At 49.4% G+C, this 23,732-nt stretch overlaps 1 protein-coding gene and 1 long non-coding RNA gene across 9 annotated transcripts in view; one reads left to right on the top strand and one right to left on the bottom strand.

Moving 5' to 3' along the window:
• The window catches only part of SH3GL3 (SH3 domain containing GRB2 like 3, endophilin A3), a 137,159-nt gene extending 115,419 nt beyond the window's left edge, over positions 1–21,740 (top strand). For 5 of the 8 annotated variants that reach the window (XM_045448586.1, XM_045448593.1, XM_045448592.1 and 2 more), the window contains one exon: positions 19,694–20,359. In XM_045448586.1, coding sequence (XP_045304542.1) covers positions 19,694–19,899 — 206 coding nt within the window. In that variant the 3' untranslated portion in view covers positions 19,900–20,359. Of the gene's footprint in view, positions 1–10,947; positions 11,149–19,693; positions 20,360–21,460; positions 21,662–21,702 lie in introns of those variants that run through there. The other 3 variants (XM_045448589.1, XM_045448587.1, XM_045448588.1) reach the window with 3 other exon arrangements.
• LOC123582423 lies at positions 20,185–21,977 on the bottom strand. Its single transcript, XR_006704373.1, has 2 exons — positions 21,802–21,977; positions 20,185–20,692 (listed from the first exon to the last, which is right to left on the bottom strand). It is a non-coding gene; the product is annotated as an uncharacterized LOC123582423 (long non-coding RNA).
• Positions 21,978–23,732: the final 1,755 nt, after the last annotated feature.

Genomic DNA, 23,732 nt, shown 5'->3' with positions numbered 1-23,732 from the left:
GAAATGGTTATTATTCTGCTTATCACCCCAATATTCTAATTTTTTAATTTTAAGATTGAATTTTACAAGTAATTAGATTCTTCATATCCCTTTGAGAATATGAATTAAGCTTTTAAAAGTCTGCATGTGATGTCTCTGTTAATTCTCATCTCTTTGTATGTTTCTTGGCGTCTGGTATCTATTTTACGAAGCTGTCTCTCATCCGGCACTGGATGTTCGTGCCTCTGTGCAGAGCTTTTTATGTGGGATTTCATGTCGGTTTGCCCATAGTGCTGTGTCTGTGCCTGCTGGGTCTACTGAGTGATGTGCACTGGTTTTGGGTTTCGTGGGTGTTTGCACCCTCAGGGCACTGCCCTGACTTTGTGTTCAGGTCCCTGCGCTCACTACTCCTTCCTGGGGGCAGATGCCTCGGCCCCCAGGTGCTTGGTACAAACCCAGAATGGGGGGGGGGGACTCCCCTGGCCGCTCTTTTCCCAGAAGGCCAGCCGGTCACCCAGCTTCCAGTAGTCACGGACTCTGCTCTTCGGGCGTCTTCGGGGCCCAGTCTGGAGCATCCCTGTTTGGGAACCGTTTTGAGTTTAATTTCTTCCATCCGCCCCTTTCCCACTCTCAAAATATCCCTCGTGTTCTTCGTCATTTTTGGTCTGCCAGTGGTGTTCATTCTTGTCTCCGAACTTCACTTGGAAACTTAAAACATACCTACTTTGTAATTGCTGGCGATTCGGCATTAAAGCCAGGCTGCAGCCTGTACTCAGTCTGCTGTATCAGCGGAGGCCTCTCTCGGGTTGTGCGGTGCCACACGTCCCCCTAGACGCGTCTCTCTGATGCTTGTTGCCTGGCGCGGCTCTAGGTGCTGAGTGGTGCAGGCCTAAAGGACCTTGAGTGACACCGTAAGAAAAGCATCCTTCTCTCACTCCTTGACACCAGTTGGTCTTCTTGTTTTATTTTGTTAAAAAAAAAAAAAGGACCCCAAAGTGCAGCCGGTGCTCAACAAAACGGGGTCTTCTCACTGATGCAGCAGCCCAGGAGAACACTCTTAGATGGGCTGTGTTCGCGTCGTCCGCGGAGCCCCCCCCCCCCCCGGGCTGGGCTGATGGCCTCTCCGCCAGCCTCACCGCGTGGCTTCCGCACCGTCCTGGCCGTTGCCACGCCAGCCACCAGGCAGGGGAGAAGGAACAGGCTAGACCCTGCCTCTCGAGCCAGCGAGGCGGGAGTGACACACACACCTGCGGTCCCGGGAGGAGACCTGGGTCGGACGCCTGCGGGCGGTGGCGGAGCCGGGAGTGCGGTGTCTGGCTGGACAGCCACCCGGTTCCCATGGGAACATGCGGCAGACACTGGTCCCTGAGGGACGCGGGGGGACAGGCGTTGCCAGCACCCCGTCGCGTGGCCGTGGCAGAGGTCCCTTGATCGGACGCTGGTCCTGCTCTCGGGAAGGAGCAGGGGACCTCCCTTGGCCCGGGCTCTGTGGTCCCGAGATCTGCCCTCTCCGGGGTCCTTCGTATCGTCCACACCCGCACTTCACGTCGGAAGCGGACTGAGGAGCCCGCCCCCTTGCAGAGTTGCGCTCCCTGTGCTTAGGGGCCTTGCGGGGGCCCTTCAGGCTTCAAGAGATGCAGACGTGTTCAGGTTCCACCTGCTCTCTTCCTTTCATGCTTGGTGCCTCCGGAAACTCTGCCTCCTGGCTGGTGACCACCCCCGCGGCCCTGTCCTTGACGTAGCTCTTCGGGCCACCTTCTTTCCTCCTCTTCTTGTCGAGCCTTTTTTTTTTTTAATTTAAATTCAAGTTATTGATTGATTGAGCACTGCAGCACCGGTTTCAGGAGCAGAACCCAGTGACTCCTCGCTCCCATCCCACACCCAGTGCTCCTCCCAGCAAGCGCCCTCCTCAGCGCCCATCCCCCATCTAGCCCCTCCCCCCCCCCCTCCAGCAACCCCCAGTCTGGTCTCTGTATTTAAGAGTCTCTTACGGTTTGCCTCCCTCTCTCTTTTTACCTTAGTTTTCCTTCCCTTTCCCTGTGTTTATCTGTTGTGTCTCTTAAGTTCCACATAGGAGTGAGATCATATGATATTTGTTAAATCAAATTTCTCTGACTTCTTTTACTTAGGATAATACACTCCAGTTCCATCCACGTTGTCGCAAACGGCCAGATTTCATTCTTTTGGATTGCCGAGTAATATTTACATTGTATACATTTACCACATCTTTATCCATTCGTTTGTCGATGGACATTTGGGCTCTTTCCATACTTTGGCTATTGTTGAGAGTGCTGCTATAAACATTGGGGTGCATGTGCCCCTTCGAACCAGCACACCTGTATCCCTTGGATAAATACCTAGTAGTGCAGTTGCTGGGTCGGAGGGTAGTTGTATTTTTAATTTTTTGAGGAACCTCCACACTGTTCTCCAGAGCGGCTGCACCAGTTTGCGTTCCCACCAACAGTGGGAGAGGGTTCCCGTTTCTCCACATCCTCTCCAGCCTCTATAGTCTCCTGATTTGTTCATTTTAGCCACTCTGATACCAGTGTGAGGTGGTATCTGAGTGTGGTTTTGATTTGTAGTCCCCTGTTGATGAGTGATGTTGAGCATATTTTCACGTGTCTGTTAGCTCTCTGGGTGTCTTTGGAAAAGCATGCACTTATGTCTTCTGCCCATTTTTTCACTGGATTATTTGTTTTTTGGGTCTTGAGTTTGGTAAGTGCTAGCTAGATTTTGGATACTAACCCTTTATCGCACGTGTCGTTTGCAGATGTCTTCTCCCATTCCGCCGGTTGCCCGTCAGCCTTTCTTAACCTGTGAAGGTTACCTTGAGGCTGTCTGAGTCAACAGGGGACTGGGAGTGGGGAGGCGATACTTTTAACTTAATCCTTGCCGCAGAACTGGGTCCTTCATTTGGTTTAGAGAAGTCTCAGGGTGATTTGGGATAACACCTTGCTCATCAAGCAGTTAGCTTTTCTAACGCACTGCAGTCCAACCTCAGCTCTTTTCTCTCCTCCCTCTTACTTTTGCTTGCAAACCGGGCAGTTCTTGTTGTCTCTCTTACAGCAGTTTGTGGCAGCACCACGGAGCGGCGAACACGCACTAGCGTTCTGTTTTATCCATCTTTCTTCTTTCGAGCTGCTGGCACGTGATATGCTCTCCAACTGGTCATAGGCCAAGGTGTCACCAAACGCTTTGCCACGACTCAGCGAGGTCGTGGCTTCACGCCTGTTATACCCGCGTCTTCCTCATCACCTCCTGCCCGCAGAGTCGGCAGCACAAGTCTCGTGGTGGCAAGACCCCACTTCTGGCACCGTGTTGTGTCAGTTAGGTAGTAGTTGCTGTTGTGTGGACACTCCAGGAAGCAAGTGTTCAAAAAAGGTAGAAATTAACACTGGGAGCCCAGGCCAGAGATTCGCCTTTAGGAAATGAGCCCCACATGGCTCACGTCTCTTCCACTCCCAGTCTGGCAGGAGCGGAGCCTGATGGCCTCACTTGGCTGCAGAGGCTGAGTTGGGGGCTGGGGGGGGGGGGGGTTGCGGGGAGAGTCACATCCTACCTGTATTGATATTCCTGGGGAAGAAGGGAAGAGTGGGTTTCGTGGTTAGCTCGTGGCTCGTACCACACTTGCCGACCACACACTTGCTGTGGAAGAAGACATCTGTTCTGTCTCGCTGACCTCCCTGTAGGTCCCACATGATTCATTTCTGTGAGAGTGTGGTCCCGCGTCCGTGCCCACGCTGCTTGTGGGAAGGCGCATTAAGGTAAGCGAGAGCTGGCAGATGTCTTCCGTCGGGGGCCGAGTGGTAAATACTTTAGGCTTCGTGGGCCGTACGGGCTCTGTTGTAACCACGTGACTTGGTTACGGTGGGAAGCGGCCGTAGACAGCGTGGAAATGAATGGGCAAGGCTGTGTTCCATTAAAACATTATTTGGCCTGCAGGCTATCATCCGTCGACCCCTGGGGTGACCCACTGGGAAATCAATTTAGCAGTATCTATCAAAATTAATAAAAATGTTTATGCATTCTCAGTGGCTTCATGCCCGGACATGTGTCCTAAGGAAATAATTTAAGCAACAGCATATTCCCTGTTCTGTTACACCACTGTCTAGAGAAATAAAAAGTTATAAGTGAAAATAACCTAATGGCCAGCATTCATTTATATATATTTGTCTGTAATAGGGCAACGGTACATCAGAGGGGTTGTTATGCAGCTACTTAGACTTATTACTGTGGACGTTATGTAGATGCATAAACCTGTGTGTGGTGTGAAAATTGAGTGGAAAAGAGACGCAAACTTGTAAGTACCCTGCGATTGCAGTTCTGCAAATGTGTGCAAATGTGTGAAGACCAGGTTAGATGGTAGTAGGATCACGGACAACAGTTTCCTTTCTTTCCAAGATACTCTTCCAGTTGTGTTTTGATAAGAACATTCAAATAAGAACATTTGGATAAACCTCCAGGAAGCTCAGTGCCGGGTGTGAGGAGAGGATCATGGGGACCATTAACGCGACTGCATCTGGCTCACGTGCTTCTCCTCCCCTTGGGCCACGGCAGCCCTGTACCCTCATTCGCTTGGGACAGTCCCAGTAAACTGTCCCCAGACAGTCCCGTCTCCGTTGCTCTAGTTCAGTTTGTAATAACGCCCCACTTTTACTCTCGGAAGTTCTCCCGTTTGGATGACGATACATTGTTGCCCTAGTGTTTGTGGCTTTGCTTCTCTACTTCTGGTCCAGAAACACTAGATTCTGAATACGTATATTATTATAAGCCACTTCACAATTTCTGTTTGGAAAGAAGCGGGATATAAAAAACTAAAAACTTGAAAGTGAGGCCGACCCCAGGCTGCCCGTCACCCCCCTCCCCGCCCCCTGCACCGGATTGTGTCTGAGGGAAGCCCAGTGAGCAGGAGCCAGGGGCCAGCTCCCAGGGTGCCATGCTGTCATTTGCTAGGAGAGAAAACTCAGCTCTCCTTTGGGAGGGGGGTCCTCGCCTACCTGGAGGCTGCTGACTGGACCTCTCAGACTGACAGAGTGAAAAGCACTGTACCCTGTGACAGTGAAGGTGGATTTTAACTGAAGCATCACTTGAGGCCATAAGGACGTAGCATTGGAGTGCCAGAGATAGGCCAGGTATCATTATCTGATGCTTTATATACAGAATTCATTTCACGACCGTACCAATATTGCAAGGAAGTGGTAATAGTAGAAAATAAAAGAGTAACAACTAATAATATAACAACATAGCGGTTACACTTCCTGAGTACTTACTGTGGGTCAGGTAGTGTACGAAATGCTTCATACACATTTCTTAGATTGTTGTCATGCACGTTTTGCAGATGTGTAAGTGGAGGCTCAGAGGGGTTAAGTGGGATCTTTCCCAAGGCCACAGAGCCAGTAAGTAGCAGTGCTGGGCACTTTCCCTCACAGATATTTCACTTTATATCATTAAGAAGGAATCCAGGGCAACGTTTAAAACGTCCAAGAGCATTGGGGATGATTTATTTCCAAGATTCTTGATTGCAGGGACGCTGCAGCCAGCAGGTGGTCGCACAGGGAGTTGGTTGTATGCATCTGACCTGGAAGAAGAAAATGCAGATGGGACAGCGAGTTCCCTGGCTTTCTCGGCCAGACTGTGCCTGTCAGTGCTTTCGTCCCCTCCTTCTTGGCCAGTAGCTAGGCCCCTGGGCAGATTAAGTTGTTAGAAGGGCAGTGGTCGGCCAGAGACCAGACCACAGATGTGCAAGAGATGGTCTCTGGAAGGCTCCGGGTCCGGCCGCCGGATTCTCGGGTGCTGCAGGCTCCGAGTGCCACCGTTGGACGCGTGCCTGTGCCTTCCCGGGCTGCCTCTCCGAAATCGCCCCTGGCAGGAGCCTGGGCCCCGGACTCCAGCATCGGGCTTCGGTGATTTGTGGGTGGAATCTGCGAGTGTAAGGGGGTCCTGTACTGTTTGTTTCTGGGGCACGGTTTCAAAAGAAAATGGCATTTTATAGCCTGTATCAATGGGAAATTACTTTCCATTAGGATTCTGGGTGATTTGCACATAATGTTTATAAAGTGAAGGAAAAATGTCAAGCATTTCACTAACAATTTAAAGCGAAGCTCGCAGGACTCTGCCAGGAACGAATTCCAAGAACATTTTCTCCATCGTTTCTTTCTAAAGGAAAAGAGGGAGATAAAAAGGGTGCAGGTCAATTAGGCACAGTCCACCGCGGGACTGAGATGGAATCTTTGATAACATCATTTCTCGCTGCTGAAGAGAATGAATAGAATGAGCCAGGAAGGGAGAAGGGGGAGGGGGATGGTGGTGGAAGTCACATGTGGAGATGATGAATTGCAGAGCCCCGCTGTCGCCCTGGCTTGGAGTAAGCACCGCCCGGCCGAGCTCGTGAGTGCAGGGTCACGACGCTTCACAGGCACGTGCTGCCCCTGGGTCCCCAAAGACACGAGGGGGCCAAGAAAAGTCTCCAGGCTGAAACGTGTGCCTGGGTTGTTCCCAGAAAACCCTGGGTTTTGCAGAAAATAGTGTAGGAGTTTGTAACCTGTGCTCAAGTATCTTCCTGGCTCATTTTTACCGGGCCCCACGTTGTCACTTAGTGCGTTACAAATTATAGGGGTGCCTGGGTGGCTCCGTCGGTTGAGCGTCTGACTTCGGCTCAGGTCGTGATCTCGCGGTTCCCGAACTCGAGCCCCGTGTCGGGCTCTGTGCTGACAGCTCGGAGCCTGGAGCCTGCTTCGGATTCTGTGTCTCCCTCTCTCTGCCCCTCCCCTGCTCACGTTCTGTGTCTCTCTTTCTCTCTCTCTCAAAAATAAGCAAAACATAAAAAAAAAGACAAGGTATATTTTACGTTTTTTATCAACTCGATTATGTGTGGAGGGTTCCCCCCTCCCACTTGGGTTCTTAAAGAGGGTGCCGCTTTATATACTCACGATTTAGGGTTAATACGCTCCGGCCTGAGATGGGCTGAGATCAGTGAACAAGTGTGGGCTGTGAGCGCATGCCGTAGGCGTTTCAGAGCAAGGCAGAATAAATCTCTCAAAGGGCCTATGTGAAGACAGTCCAACTCCCTTCAGGTATAAAGGAGACTTTTATAAAGTTCTTGACACTTGTCAGAGGGGCTCGGAAATCCTGTCTCGAGTCTGAGTCGTTCCCCCTGTTGGGGCAGAATCTCTGGGATTACGTTAGAAAATAAACATTTCTTCCAAAGTAAAGTGTGAGGCTTGAAACTCGAAGAAGACGAGCACTTTGCAAATAGAAATATGTGCTTTTTTTTTTTTAAACTAAATTTCCAAAGAGGAAATTAAAATGTCACTTAACAGCGACAGTGGTGATTGCTTCGTGGGCAGGTTGGTTTTTACTTTTTCTTCTTTCCCTCCCACAATTTTCTTGCTTGTTGCCCTCCCCACACATCCGTTTCTGTATACTATCAGCGGTGGGTCAGTCAGTGCTATTGACAGGAGAGAAATAAACAAGGAGGTGCAGGACTCCTGTATTGTAGCTCAGATCCATGAGCTGTGTGACTTTGGGTGAGTTTCTTAACATCTCTGGGCTGATTTGACCTTGTTCCTGAGTAAAATGATCAGCTTTAACACCTTCCAAGTTTCTTTCCCAGCTCACTCTGTGGCTGTAATAATTATCTTTTATGAGCACCTAACAGTCTTAAAAACTTGAGAAGTGTACAGAGTGAACATTTTGTATGTTCTGTGTTTAAAAAATATTTCTTTAAGAAGATGAAATTGAACCATGATTCTTATTGTTGATCAGCAGCCATTGATTCGAGAAAGGAGAAAAGCCCTTCTCTTATTTTTCCTCTGAAGGAAGCTTTAGAGGGAAAGGCTCTCTCCCTGCAGGGAATGGTTTCCTGTAATTCTTCGAAAAAGTCTATGAAAAGAGGTTTCCAAAAGCTGTAAGATGTAACTTGTAACTTAGTTGTGGCAAGTTTAATACTACTTGGCTGAGATGGTGATACGATTCTATTATCTCAAATGCTGCATATTTAAAAATGTCGATATTTTGCAAGGTGTTTAAGCTAAATTTTAAAATGTCATTATCTAAATATTAATATAGGTACTTATATATTTTTAAATGTTTATTTATTTTGAGAGAGAGAGCTGGTGAGCAAGCTGGGGAGGGACAGAGAGAGGCAGAGAGAGAGAGAGAGAGAGAGAGAGAGAGAGAGAGAGAGAATCCCAAGCAGCTCAGTGCTGTGAGCACAGAGCCCGACGTGGGGCTTGATCCCATGAACCACGAGATCGTGACCTCATGACCTGAGCCGAAATCAAGAGTCAGACACCCAACTGAGCTACCTGGGCACCCTGGTACTTACATTAAAAAAAAAAAAAGTGTAGAAATGGATTGTGTCCCGTGTGACACATAGGGCACCCGTATAGCACAAATCCAGGGGACAGTACCTCGGAGTCCTGTCTGACGCCCCCTGGAATTATCCAGTGGGTGTGGCCCCAGGTGCAAATTCTAATGCCAGATTATGAGGATGAGAGACGCAGGGAAAGCATAAGAAAACAGTGCCAGGCCGGTGATAAGTGGCTGACACCGGACCTCCAGGACAGGTGCACAAAGAGGGGAGGTGAGTCTAGTCACGGGGACGCCAGTGGGCAGTAGCCACTGCTTGGTGCCCGGGGCTGTGGGCCCAGAATAGCCAGCCTTTCTGATTTTTTCAAGAGAAGCCAGAAATCATATATTTCTGGCAATCTCCTGGTTTTTAAAAAAAAAAGTTTTTTTTTTTTTAACATTTAATTTATTTTTGAGACAGAGAGAGAGAGCATGAACAGGGGAGGGTCAGAGGAAGAGGGAGACATAGAGTCTGAAACAGGCTCCGGACTCTGAGCTGTCAGCACAGAGCCCAACGCGGGGCTCGAACTCACGGACCGTGAGATCGTGACCTGAGCCGAAGTCGGACGCTCAACCGACTGAGCCACCCAGGCGCCCCAATCAATCTCCTGATTTTTAAGTGTTGGCATCTAATCCGCACTATACAAAGCGAGGAGCAGAGCAAAGGAAACACATCTGCAGGCTTGGCCCCGTGCCGGCCGCCAGGAAGCCACCTGTGATTAAGGCCACCGTTTGTTTTCTGCTTTCCCTTCACTCGGAGTGGCGAAGGGGACCCACAGACGCTGGGCCTGATGATCACAGAGGGTCACCTCCCAGGCCTGGTTGTCACAGAGGGCCACCTCCAGGAAGCTTCCATAAGCACAGGGGCCTCAACTTTCGAAATTACATCTCGGGACAATTACAGCTCGGGACCAGCAAGGCTGTGCAGGGTGGAGGGCACACGCCTTACTGGTCACACCGGGGTGTTGCAGTCTTCATCAGCTATGGAGGACTGGTATTAAGGGTAAAAGAAATCACACATGCTCATTTTTATAGACGAGAGTAGAATCATGAAGCTTGAGTTCCACTGACCGGCAATTTCAACAAGTCACATCCCCTGTGGATGAACACAGATGTCTTATTTCTAGAAAGACAGTTCATAGACTTCAGTAGATTTGTCTTAGCTAGCTGGGCATCTGTCACAGAACACCACAGACCAGGGCCTTAACCGACACACTTATTTCCCACAGCACTGGAGGCTTGAGGTCCAGGGTCAAGGTGCCAGCAGATTCCGTGGCCGGTGAGGGTCCGCTTCCTGGTTTGCAGATGGCTGTCTTCTTGTTGTGTCCCGACATGGTGGCTCGGTCCCATTCCTGCGGGTCCACCGTCGTGACCTAATCACCTCCCCAGAGTCCCACCTCCACTTACCACCGCACTGGGGACTAGGCTTCAGCGTATGAATTTGTTGGACATTCAGTCCGTAGCATTAACCACAGATTAAAGTTGAAAGTCAGGGCCCAGAGGTGACCTAATCCAGAGCTAGAAACCAGGGATCTGAAGTCCCTGTCTAATTTATTACCAGCGGACAAAAATAGGATTTTATTTTATTTTATTTTATTTATTTATATTTTTAATGTTTATCTTATCTTTTGAGGGAGAGAGAGAGACAGAGTGTGAGTGGGCGGGGGGCAGAGAGAGAGGGAGACACAGAATCCGAAGCAGGCTCCAGGCTCCGAGCCGTCAGCACAGAGCCTGATGCAGGGCTCGAACCTACGAGCTGTAAGATCATGACCTAAGCCGAAGCCGGACATTCAGTCGACTGAGCCACCCAGGCGCCCCAAAAATAGTGTTTTAGAGATGCTAAACAAAATAGGTTTTGTGGTATTTATCATAATTCTGCTGTGTCTGGGTCAGCTAACGGGAAAGTGTTTAGCTTCCAAGGATTTTTTCTACAAGTGCTTGAGATTTTAGACTGATTAAAAGAAAAAGAAATTGAAACTTGCACCAAATATGCTCATTCTAATTCAAAAGAGGTGGCATCTCCTGGGTTGAGTGTGGTGTCTGGCCCGGAGTGCCTGAGAACGAGTCTGAACTGGAAATAAACTTGAAAGTTTGAAACCGGTTATGCGTCCCAGCCCGTCAAGAGCTGAGCTACCCCATCGTCCGATGGTGGGGGCACAGCCAGATCTCAGGGAGGTCCTGGTGTGCAGCTGAAGCCTCCCAGAGGGGGTAAAGGGTCCCCCATTCCTGCTTGGGTTAACTCCGCCCATTGACAGGAAACTCCCTCTCTGCCCCTTAGCGGCCCCACCGGTAGTGTTGGTGATACGGAAACACCTCTGAGCTTCCAGACTTAAGACCAGGAAGGCGGCAGAACCTGAGCCCGCCCGGCTGCGATGGGTGTCCCCTGCAGTCCTCACTGTCAGATGGGCTCCGGAGCCACAGAAGTGCCCAGACCCTGGCTCTCACCCCATGCCTCTGGGTCTCGGTTTCACCCTCAAAAGGATGGGAATTAGCATCCTGACCGCACAGGTTTATTTGAAGCTTGTGTAAATCGAGGTGCTGGGCATGCGTAGGGCTGCAGAGTAAGAGCCCACGACCCAGTGGCTGTTGGTGTCACCTAATGGTCCTCTGATTTCCTAGCCTACAGCAGACTGGAAGCAGCAGATTAGAGAGGCCAAGGGACAGCTTCGGGAAGGCCCACTCACGGCAGGACAGTGACGGGTCGCGGCCCGACCACAAGGGAGGCAAGAGAAAGACTAAAAAAAAAAGCAGGAACAAAACACTCCAAAGGCACAGAAGTCTGGGGCACTTACTAAAAGACAAAGAACCCTCCTCAGGTCAGTAGCTTCTGGTAGATTGATCGTTCGCCAGTAGGCGCTCATATCGGCAGCAGGTGTGCGAATCACTTCTCTCTCCCTCCCCTTTCCCCTCCAAACTGTAGGAGTTGGGGGGTGGGGTCGTAGCTTGCCTTGCAGTTAGTTGGGGTGCTCTGCGGGGGGGTTCTGGGTAACGGGATCCCCAGAGTCGGGGCCAGCAGAGGAGAGAGCAGTGGGGGCCTCTGAGGGTCTGAAAACCACCCAAGTTTAAATGCGGCCCAAGATGGCGATGTTTTCCTGCCGCGGAGAGAAGGATGCCCCCCGCCCCGCTGACCTCTCGCTCCCCGTCCCCCTCCACCGCCGTCAGCGGCAGGGGCAGAGACACGGTCCTTGAGGACAGGCCGGCAGATCCTGGCACGTGAGCAGGCCCGGCTGCAGAATGCCAGGGACATCTGACGCCACGTCCACTCTAGTGGCTGATCTGCCACCTGCGGTGGATGCCAGTGTTTGTTTTGTTTTCTAACTGAAGCCTGAGCTGCTCACTTAGAAGCAGAGGCTCAGGCAGAGGCAAGCGGGACAGAGACTAAGTACCCAAAGGACGTCCTTTGAGCATGACTGGCAAGGCGAGGTGGGACCTGGGTGGGCCTCGGAGGACCAGGGAGGGGTTTAGGGGAGACCGCTCCCCAGAGGGCATCCCGGGGCCTTGGAGCTCCCCCGAGCGCGCCAGGCCGAGGACACATGGGCTCACCGAGCCCGACGGATGGACCCCGCCCTCCCCGCACCCCAGCTTGGGGTTGGCTCAGAAATTAGGTGGGGATGGACCCACCAGCTAATGACTTTCGGATCGAGGGTGGACTCTGGACCCAGATGGAGGCGCGCCGTGTTGAACCTCTGTATGCCTTGGTTTCTCCATCCATCCCACTGAGGGAAGTAATGGAACCAAAGTGGGCCCACTGGTACCAGCGAGGCACTCGGGATATTGCCCTGGCCCGTGGTAAACACGTGTCACCCCTGTCGCCGACTGGGGCTGAGGACCAGGGAACCACCACTGTAGTAAGATGTGCTGGGCCCTCTGCAGCAGGGACTTGGGGGCACGAAGGGCTGGCTGGGGGAAGGGCACTCCCTGGAATTTTACCGTTGTTAAAATAATAAGGGGGGGGGACCCAATATTGTTAGGAACTAGGCCAAATTATTGCCTAGAGGGAGGGAAACTTATTTTAGGGAGAACAGGAGCTCCCTACCTGTCGTGTGCTGCCGATAGGGTACTTACTGACCAGCCACCTTGAAGCTCTTGTGTTCCAGCCTCCTTTGTTTCTTTTTCTCCTAATGGTGTGGATCAGGACAGGAATAATAAATATTTAACAGGGATACTCCCTTTTCTCTGTTAAAATAATCTTTGTTTCAGGGCTTTAACAAGGAAGACTGTGTTTTTCCCACCTCTGCTCTCGTGTTACGTTAAGCCAGGTCTCAGGAGTAAGAGAAAATAAACACAGGCCACTGGGCCAGGGCGGGGGTGGGGGGAAGGCTGGGCGGTGGGGGGCTGGGGGGTCAGCTGCCTGCTGTGCAGCACACGCGTGCACATCGGCCGGCGACGTACGCGAGAGCAGCTCCCCGCGGGTCCGGGGCCACTGCTGTGTGTGGGACAGCCGGCAGGTGGGCGTGGTCGAGGAGCACCAGTTGCCAGACTCCAGGGGACAGAAAGCACACGTCGTCCCTGAGGATGGGACGCTGGGTACGACCCATCTTTTCTCACGCGAAGGTTTCAGCAAAGGTGCCGGCTTCTGACTGTGGGAAGTTGGGCATTCGGGCACCTTGGGGACGTTTGTGGCTGGTCCCGTTTGGGAGACCCCACTGAGGAAACGTGGTCTGTTCTGCCCGGGCCTTTGGGCTCCAGCCCTGGTCATTCTGACTCCTCTTTTGTGGACAGGGAAAATTCATACATTATCACTTAGGTGGGCAGAAACTTTTATTTCTCTTTAAGTGAACTGAACTTGCCTCCATTGAGACCAGTGGCGGAAACAAGTTAATCTTTTTTCCATTTCTACTGTTGGCCAAAAAAAAAAAAAAAAAAAAAAAAAAAAAAAAAAAAATTAATCTTTTTTCCATCTCTTCTAATGGTGGAAAAAAACATAATCTTGCCATTTCAAGGTAACTCGGTCTCTTTCAATAGAAAGTAGACTATCCACTTATTACTTGGTCAATTTAGGACTTAAATTCACTTTAAGTCCCTGTCAGGGCTGTTGGTTTTCCTCACCGGCCCTCTTCTCCCCACGTCTCGACCCCAAGATGTGGCCCGGATGCCAGGGGAAGGGCACTGGACATCGTGGTGGCCGGCGAGGAGCTTGTCTGGGCCTGACCTGCTCGCACTGTTGAGGTGACTTATCACTACAGGCCCGGGCCTGGCTCTGTGGTCCAAGCCTCCAGCTCTGCCTTGTGGGGTCTCTGCATCCTGTGTGCCCACCCCTAGGCCGCGCCCGGTCCAGCTGCCACCCCAGCACCTCCTTGCTTCCAGGGGGACTTGAGATTTGTTCGCGGGTCACAGGGAGCCAGGGGTGGCTTAATTACACCACCCCACCGTTACCACTGTTTGGCCCCCCACCCCCTGTGGGGCTAGAGCACTTGGGGGGGGGTGCCCGCCTTCTCCCAGAATTCCAGTGGGAAGTGGGGCCCAAGACCACCCCCCCCCCCTGCCCTGGATGGAATCTGGGGAGCATTTCAGCCTTCTTGCCCAGCCTCTTCTCTCTCCGGCCTCTAGAAAGAGCTTGTGTATCCCCTCTGGGTGGCAGGGAACAGCCCTTCCCTCTTCGCGGCTTGTAATAGGATCTCCTTGCTCTGAGTTCTTCACATCCCGGTTCCTTGGACCCCAGGAGTCAGCCTATCTGGCTGTCGGTGTCTCTCTCTCTGCCTCTTAAATCTCAGAAAAGCCTACCTGGCGCCGGCATGAAAGCCGTTGCCCGCTGTTTCATAGCTGAAGTGGCATTATTTTGCAACTTAGAACTTGCCACATCGACTGCACTGTCCACGTGCGGGCTCTCCCCTTTCCATCAAGTTAGGGAGGCCACCGCCCCTTGGATTAAGGGCCCCAGACCGCAGACGCGAGTCAGCATGACAAGTGCGTGGGACGATGCTCCAGAATATCGTCTGCTGCTTGTTGTCAATCAGGACGGCCAGCCCAGCTCTAGCCGGAGGGCGTGGATTTACCTGGTGCCCACACTGCCGGAAGTGTGTTCGGGGGCGGCGCGGAGCTGGCCGGAGAGAGCCAGGTGTTCAGGGAACTGGTGTCCAGGGGTCTCTCCACTCAGTGGTCTCAGCAGAGACGCCCTGTTTGGGGCTCATCTGCTGATGGAGTGTGATAGGAGTGCTGGTCGCTCTCCAGCTCTTAGAAAATCTAAGTGGGCAGCGTGGCAACGGTCCCTTGCCTAGAATAAATGAGGTGAGAAGTGAGTAATGTGTCTTTCCCCTGATGTGTTCGGTGTGTGTGCTGGGAGTGCACACGTCTACACATGTAGCTGGTGGTCGGGGTAAGTGCGTGCCTGCAGTTTAGCATTTATTTTAGTCGTTGCAGGTAGCTTGCAGAGTAAATGGGAGGAAAAAATACATACACTTAGACCCGTGGTCAGGGTGGTAGCTCATAAAATGGCTTGACAACCCTGAGTAGCGTCCTGGATCACGTAGGAGGTGACGTCCGTCGGGTAGGTCACAGGCTGGGGTCTGGAGCCCTGGCGTCTGGCCCTGGCGCTGCCATTAGCCCCGGGGCCAGGCTGTTGTCACCTCTTAGAGGCATCACTGTCTCTCCTTCAAAAAGAGAAGGGTCGGGGCGCCTGGGTGGCGCAGTCGGTTAAGCGTCCGACTTCAGCCAGGTCACGATCTCGCAGTCTGTGAGTTCGAGCCCCGCGTCGGGCTCTGGGCTGATGGCTCAGAGCCTGGAGCCTGTTTCCGATTCTGTGTCTCCCTCTCTCTCTGCCCCTCCCCGTTCGTGCTCTGTCTCTCTCTGTCTCAAAAATAAATAAACGTTGAAAAAAAAAATTAAAAAAAAAAAAAAAAAAGAGAAGGGTCCATGGGAGGACCACCAAAATACCTTTCTAGCGCTGACGTTTCGCGTTCAAGGAGGTGCTTCCCGAGCCTACCGTGTGGTTTGGCAGCTGCCTCCGGCTACCTCTTGATTGCACTGGTAGAGTGCTGGAGATGCTAAAAGGACGGTAATCACCTTCATAGACCACATTAAAGCACGTGTCCGTTAATAAAGTTGACTGTGACGCAACGGCCCAAGTTGCCACAGATTTTCGGTGCCCCAACTCACCAGCCAGGCGTTGTGTTTCCAGAGGAGAATGAAAAGTTCTGCAGGCAAAACACCCCGTTTCCCAGTGCTTTGAAGTAATTGCACGTTATCCTGTTCAAATTCAAGACGATGAGCCGGGCCTCCACGTTGAAATCCTCCCACCGCCATCATTGTGACAAAAGTTGGGGTGGCATGGAGGTCTGGCGTGGAAGGAGCCATCAGAAAGCTAGAAACATCAAGTACATTCTAGAGACCGTAGTGCAGGTGCATCCAGATGCTAAAAGGCTGGTCTACGTGTAAGTCACCACATGGGAAGGAGCTTCCCATCTGGAGAGGGAGAAGAGGATCCCGTTCCCTACCGTGACCACTTTCCCTTTCCCCACCGGCTGAAACGCCATGACACTCCCAAGCTCTGGTTGACGAAAGCAGAGGGAGGGGGGAGGGCCATTAGGCTGATGATTTGCAGCCTCCCTTGGACATTGGAATCCCCTGAGAAATTTTAAGAAGCCCTGGTGTCCAGGCCCCACTGTCAGAGCTTCTGACTTAATCGGCCTGGGGCTCAGAGGGGCTGTGGGCATCCTAACGTGCCGCCGTATCGAGAGCCGCGGTAACAGGAGGGCAGTGGGGTCCTGCTGAAGGAGGGCCGCGCCACCAGCCAGAGAAACGGGCAGCGCACGGTGAATTTGCTGCCTGGGACAGAGGGGCTTCTCATTTGGCCAGACACAGAAGTACCCAAATCTATATTCTCTTTATGTGGACATAAAAGATTCGGTGAGGAAGGAACACAGTCTCTGGCAGAACTTGCCTCGACTCTCAGTTGAGGTTAGAGAAAGGAAACTGTTTGCTGATTATGGAAAAAAGGAAATCAAAACAGAAAGCATAAAACAGGATGGCAGAAGTGAGACGACCTAGGCAGATATTTCAGTCACGTGCAGGGGTTAAGCTCTTGTGAAAGGACACAGACTGTGAATCCGGTGTGGTCTTGTCCTGGGACACTGCCTCCCGCCTTTGCAGACCTCCCTCTGCTCCTGTGACAAAAGGAAGCCGTGAGGAGTCGGCTGTCGATGGTGTGAGTCCTCCCTGGTCTTCTGGATGGCCTGCTCTGTCTCCTGGCGGTGGTCTCTGTCCACGGGGTGGTTACCATGTACACGGGGCGCGTGGTTTTCCCGGGGTGGGGCTCAGCTCCCTTCCGGCTCGTTCTTCACGGGGACAGTCACATCTGCTCTGCGTCCACCAGTGGTCCGTGAGCTTGACCCTCTGGTCAGGCGTCACCTCCCCTGGCCGGGGCAACCTCTCCGCTCCTGCCCACCCCCTTGCCTCAGCTCCTCCACAGGGAATCATGAGACTGGCTGAGGCCACGCGTCCCGTTAGAGGCTGTCGTGCCCTGGAGTGGGGCCACACACCTCCTTTGTGGACACTCTTATGTTACTATCACAAACTATCCAAGAAAGCATTCTGTGTTCAGAAACCCATTAGCCTAGATCATCGGGGGCAAACGTTTTCAAACATTCAAGACTGAATATTTTGGAGAATAGAAAACAAGTTTCTGGCATGTTCTGATACCAAAAGCTGACCAGAATGTAAAATGAGAGTAATTTCGCTTTTGAATAGAGATGCGAAAATCTTAGATAGTTAACAAACCCGGTCTCTCTGTCGGATGGAAGTTTAACACACGTGTAAGTGGTTCTTTCAGGGAACACAGATCATCGCTCATTAGAAAACCTCCTAAAACTAGTCTTAATACTTAAAAAAAATATGATCCAGTTGCAATCAAAATGCAGTTCTTAAAAAGTAATCTCTCTGCCCAGTGTGGGGCCTAAACTCACGACCCTGAGATCGAGAGCCACATGCCGTACCGACTGAGCCAGCCAGGTGCCCCCAAAGTGGGATTTTTATTGGGGGGACAACCCTCAATACATTGATACTTAAGTTTGCCTAGTTGAATGATTTCATGAGAATAGGAGATTTTGAAAGATTAGAAAGTGATGAGGAATTTACCTTATTAGTAATTAACGTTTACTTGAAAGCCACAACATTTAAAATGATGCGTCGTTGCAGGTGCCTAAATCGATCAATGGGAAAAAAATAGAAAATCCTGAAATACATCCAAGTGCACGTGATAATTAAATATATGGTGAAGGTAAAAGTAATATTTGAAGTCAGTAGAGGACGAAAGGATCATTTAATAAATTGTGTTGAGATAACCCTTGAGCATTGTTAAAGGTAAATAACACCTCTATTAGCCAAAATTCAATGGAGTTAAGAGTAAACATTTTCACCTGAAAAAGTTAAATCATTGCTGGGATTAATTTAGTTGAATATGTACATACGAACGTGGAGGAGGAACCTGGGATGCAAAGGTTGATGAACTTGACCTGTATGTATGCCAAAACCAAACAGACCCCCTTCCCTGCCCCACCCCCAGGACACATTCCAGAACAGATTGAAGAAAGCATGATACACTGGGAATAATGCTCACAGCAAAATGACAAAGTATAGTAATTAGTATAGTATAGTATAAAAGGGGGCTCCTAAAACTTTTAAGACCAAAAAACAATAGACAAATAAATTGAAGAAAGGGGGAAAGAGGAAGGAAGGAGGGAGGGCAGGAGGGACCTTAACTATCCAGCAATAGGAGGTTAGTTAAAGAAGTCATGTCATTGGGGCACCTGGGTGGTTGGTTAAGCCAGTTGGTTGAGTGTCCAACTTCAGCTCAGGTCATGATCTCCTGGTTCGTGGGTTTGAGCCCCGCGTCGGGCTCTGTGCTAACAGCTCAGAGCCTAGAACCTGCTTCAGATTCTGTGTCTCCTTCTCTCTCTCCCCCTCCCCCATTCACGCTCTGTCTCTCTGCCTTTCAAAAATGAATAAATGCTAAAAAAATTTTAAAAAAAACTTAAAAAAAAGTCGGGACACCTGGGTGGCTCAGTCGGTTGAGCATCCCAACTTCGGCTCATGTCGTCATCTCATGGTTCGTGGGTTTGAGCCCCGCGTCGGGCTCTGTGCTGACAGCTCAGAGCCTGGAGCCTGCTTGGGATTCTGTGTCTCCCTCTCTCTCTGCCCCTCCCCAGCTCACACTCTGTCTTTCTTTCTCTCAAAAATAAATAAACGTTAAAAAAAATCATGTCATACTGATATAGTTGACAACTGCTCAGCAATTAAAAGTAATCTGGAGAAAAAGTCACAATAATATGTATAGGAATGTTCTTTCATGAACATATTTATGTAAATACATATGCAAATATATTCATAAACACATCTGGAAGCTTCTCCACCAAAACGTTAAATCTCACATTGGTTATTTCTGGGTTAGTGGGTTACAGCTGACTTTCCTCGATTTTGCATATTTTTCTCCCTCCCTCCCTCCCTCCCTCCCTCCCTTCTTTTCTTCTTCCTTTCTTACCATTGCCATGTTTTAGTTTAGAAATTAAAAAATAACTATTTGAAAACCATTATTCCGGGGCGCCTGGGTGGCGCAGTCAGTTAAGCGTCCGACTTCAGCCAGGTCACGATCTCGCGGTCCGTGAGTTCGAGCCCCGCGTCAGGCTCTGGGCTGATGGCTCAGAGCTTGGAGCCTGTTTCCGATTCTGTGTCTCCCTCTCTCTCTGCCCCTCCCCCGTTCATGCTCTATCTCTCTCTGTCCCAAAAATAAATAAACGTTGAAAAAAAAAATTTAAAAAAAAAAAAAAAAAGAAAACCATTATTCCGAGAACTTCCTATAATCAGCCCAGCACGTCAGGCTGGTCTGTGAATAGTCTACCTGTTCTCTCCAGCATCACATCCTGCGTCATTCCATGTCCCGGTCACCAGCTCCGAGAAGATGTCCCGACCACACAGGCCTTTTCTGCTTCTTCCTTCTCTGAGCTTCTGAGCTATAAGTGACTCACCACCTCATCTTTGTCCTTCAAATGTTGCATGTGTATTGTCCGATCTTCACAAAGAAACCATAAGCTCCCAGAGGGCAGGGGTTGGGCCTTGTAGTTCTGTGTCTCCCTCGGGCTCCAGGCAGAACTAAGGAGCTGCTTCAGGAAGGTAGGCCGGGCCTGACTCCTCTGGATGGGGTACCCAGGGGAGAAGCCGTGGGCCCAGGAGGTCTGCGAGGGCGTCATCTAGTGAGGGGCAGCCGGGACAGACCCCAAGAGCGCAGCATCGGTGGGCCGGGCTGAGCCAGCCTTTTGGGGAAGAAGGCAGATGACCTGGTGTTCATGACCCCTCCAGCTCTCCATCTTCCCCCTTCTCCAAAGATCATGTGTCCCATTAACCTGTACTTTTTGTCTCCGTATGACGTGGACAGGTTCTAACGTTCCCATGGACCAGCCCTGCTGTCGTGGTCTCTATGATTTTGAGCCAGAGAACCAAGGAGAACTAGGATTTAAAGAAGGAGACATCATTACATTAACCAATCAGATAGATGAAAACTGGTATGAGGGAATGCTCCATGGGGAATCTGGATTCTTCCCCATTAATTATGTTGAAGTGATCGTGCCTTTACCTCAGTAAATGTGTAACTCAAACTTTGGACCTACTTTCATAACTGAAATGAATTCACACCAGTGTTCTCTCCGTGTGGCGTTCTGTGACATCCTTGCTCTTTGACCCACTTAATGACTTTTGTATGTGTGTTCTCTTTATAATGTATTTTGTATCAATTTAATTTGTATAAATGATTTTCTTGTCTTAGCTACATGAAAATATACTTTCCTTTTTCGCTTAGTGTTCTAAAAGTCTTCGGTTGAATAAATGTCCGTGCTTCTCGTTGCTAAGAATAAACCACACCCATTGCAGTTATGTTAATGAATTGCCTATATTCCTCAGCTGCAACGGAATGCAAAATTTGAAACTTAAGAAATGCTAAATATTTTGTTTCCTGACGTTACTGATGTCATCTGGTCTTTCCTTTCCTCCTGTTTTAGCTGACCTGTGAATAGCCCAATAAATATGACACACCATGTTGGCAAAAGGCCGTGGTTATTCTTAATGTTGAATTGGCTTTCAAGCGTGGCGGTCCAGCTGTAAACTCCCCCTGTGCCCCGTGGCTGACCGGGGGGCGCTGGCGGGGGGGGGGGGGGCGGTGGGCGCAGTGTGGATGCGTGCATGCTTCTTCAGACTAAGTCCGCAGGTCTGAGAGGGGGCTTTCACTGTCCCCGATTCAAACACAGCACACCCTCCTTCCAGTTCAGGGATACGGGACTTTTCCATGCACTGTCAAGTTTATTTATAATAGAACCTAACACAAGCTTCTGCGGCTGCCAAATATCGGGTAGGTTTTTCAAGCAGGTCCCGTTGGAATGCTCTGGAAGGAGCAGAATGGGGAGTTGGGTTGAGTGCCAGTAACAAGATTGCATAGTTTCGGAGAACCAGCCCCTGGCCTCACCCAGGGTATGCACTCGTCACGTACTTTGATCCAGGGGCGGCCACAGCTGTCCTGGGGAAGGGGGCAGGTATCCTTTCTCCTGCAGAGAAGGAGGCTCATTGGATGGCTTGCCCAGGATCAAACAACAGTGGTGTGAGAGGCAGAGTTTGAACTCAGATTATTCACTGAACCCCACGACTCACTGAAGTGCTCACCCAAGCCTTTTGCAGAGGCCAGGTTGGTCTAAGGTGACCAAAAGCAGATTTCTCAGTCTTCTGAGTCCGTGGTACACCAGAAAATTCCCAACATCCAGGATACTTTTCCTCCTTTCTTTTCCTACCAGTCCCTCTCCCCCACACCTTCTCTAAAACAGTTGTATCTATAGTGTCTGTAATAAAATAATGGTAACGGCTTTTATTGAGTGCTTACTACGGGCCAGGTGCTACTCTAAGCATTTAAATGAATGAAGTCACTTAATTTTCCTAACAGTCCGTTTTGCAGATAAAAGAACTGAGATGTGGCAAGGCTAGGTAATCTGTCCATAGTCACACAGTCTTTATGAAATGCCACAGCTGGGCTCCTAACCTAGGGAGTCTCCTTGCCTCTCCTGTGCTCCTCACCCCTGCCCACACCTCCTCTCCGACCGTGCATTTTCCCACATACACTCACAAAGGAGCTTTTTGTACCCCATCAACTTTTCTTTTCCAGCTGCCATATTTGAAATGTATCACACAGAAGGAGAAGTCCAGAGCCATTCTCAATGCCTGTACTGTGCTTTGGCCTCTTGTTTGGGAAATAGGAATTGCAGCTACCTGAGAGCTGTAGACTGGGGGGCTCTTGTGAGGCTCCAGTTAAGGGCTCCCCTCTTCCCCTTCTGAGTTCTACAGAAGCTGGGGCGTTAGTCAAGGGGGAAAGCAGATGAGAACCAGTATGTAATTTGCATTGTAAAGGCCGTGTCAGAAGATGTAGCTGAGGATGAGAGCAAAGCATCTGCTGAGCCCCGAAGGAGTCAGACACACCTGGTCTGGGGGGAGGTGGACTGTCCTTACCTCCTCTTATGGCGACAGAGCCTTTAACACCGAGCTTACTGCAGAGCTGGCAGCAATCAAGAATGCACGTTCCCGGGCGTCCAGGCCGCTCAGTCAGTTCAGCGTCCGACTTCAGCTCAGGTCGTGATCTCGCGGTCCGTGGGTTCAAGCCCCGTGTCGGGCTCTGTGCTGACAGCTCGGAGCCTGGAGGCTGCTTCGGATTCTGTGTCTTCCTCTCTCTCTGCCCCTCCCCTGCTCATGCTCTGTCTCTCTCTCTCTCTCTCTCTCAAAAATAAATAAACATTAAAAAAAAAAAAAAAAAAAAAAAAGAATGCACGTTCCCTGCCTGCAGGCCAGCTTCCAGGGAGATGGGGGGCTATGATACTCGTGCCCAGTTGCTAACCCGAACTCAGTTCACTTCCTCAACTAGCTAGGGCTACTTGGAGAAAATCCCTCCTCATGGAAACTGGGAGAATGGGGAAAAGGTATTGCCCTCTAACTCTGGGGAATGGAGATGGGAGCAGACCTCAAAGAAAACTCAAGTTGAGGTCCAGACACACCTATATGAAAGGGAAAAGGGAGACATGTGGAAGAAATACCCTTTATAACTTCTTTAAAAATGAGTGTATATCCGTGCAATAAGGCAAGGAAAACAAAAAAGTGGCCTAAAGATTGAAAAGTAAGAAACACAACTGTCTTTATTTGCAGAAAACAAGATTGAATATGTAGACAATTATTAAAGAAGCTATAAAAAAATCTAGAATATGTATATATACTAATGTATATACTAGTATATATGCTAATGTTGTATATATATATATATATATATATATATATATATATATATATATACTGTAAATTTGTCAAGATCCTGAGATAGTATACAAAAACCAATTATGTTTCTATATACTGGAAACAATTATTAAATATCAAATTAATCGTATAATAGTGAAAGGCAATGTCATTTGTAATAGCAGCAGAAAGTACAAAATACTTAGAAAATATCTGAGCAAAAGATAAGCAAGACCTTGGCCCTGAGAACTACATAGCTTTGCATATAAAAATCGAAGACCTAATAAATGGAGAGAGATACTCAGTATTGTGAGAATGTTCTCCCCAAAGTGATCTATAAATTGAATGCGATTCTCATCAAAACCCCAACAGGCTTTTTGTTTAAATTAACTAGCTTCTAGATTCTAGATTCTAGAATTATATGGAAATGCAGTTAGCAAAACAGTATGGAATTAGCACAAGTTTGGGGAAGTAAGTCAATGGAACAGAAGAAAACATCTAGAAATAGGCTCTTGTAAATATATGGTCAATGTATTCTCAACAAAGGTGTTGAGATAATGCAGTGGGGAAAGGAAATCTCTTTGCAACAAAGTAAAAGAAACTTTGATCCTTACCTCACACCGTACATTAAAATTAGTTTTAAATGGGTCATAGACCTAACCATAAAAGCTAAGACCTTGAAGCTTTTACAAGAAACACATAGGAAAAGGTCTTCATAACATAACCTTGAGGTAGGCATAATTCCTTAGGACACAAAAAGCACTAGCCCCAAAAGACAAAATTGATAACTTAGACTTCATTAAAATTAGACATTTCTGCTCATCTAAGGACAGCATAAAAAAAATAATAAAAAGACAAACCATAGGTGAAAGGATTCACAGAATGTGTCTGGAAGAAAAAAATCACAATTCATATCTCTCGACTATAGACGTATGCACAGAATATGTGAAGAATTCTCAAAATTCAATAATAAATAACTAAGAAGCCCAAAGATTTGAAGACACACTTCACAAAACAAGCTATACAAATGCCCAATAAACACATGAAAAGATGCTCAAATCATTGGTCGTTATCAGGGACTGGTCCTTGGGTGGTACCAAAGAGGCTTGGAATTATAGCATACTATATAAGATACCTCCCAGCAAATAGGGAGCAAATTT

The sequence above is a fragment of the Leopardus geoffroyi genome, chromosome B3 (genome assembly GCF_018350155.1).
Source record: "Leopardus geoffroyi isolate Oge1 chromosome B3, O.geoffroyi_Oge1_pat1.0, whole genome shotgun sequence".
In the NCBI taxonomy this organism is placed as follows: Eukaryota; Metazoa; Chordata; class Mammalia; order Carnivora; family Felidae; genus Leopardus; species Leopardus geoffroyi.
The sequence above is the reverse complement of the archived record's forward strand: the minus strand, read 5'-3'. Positions and strand labels throughout refer to the sequence as shown.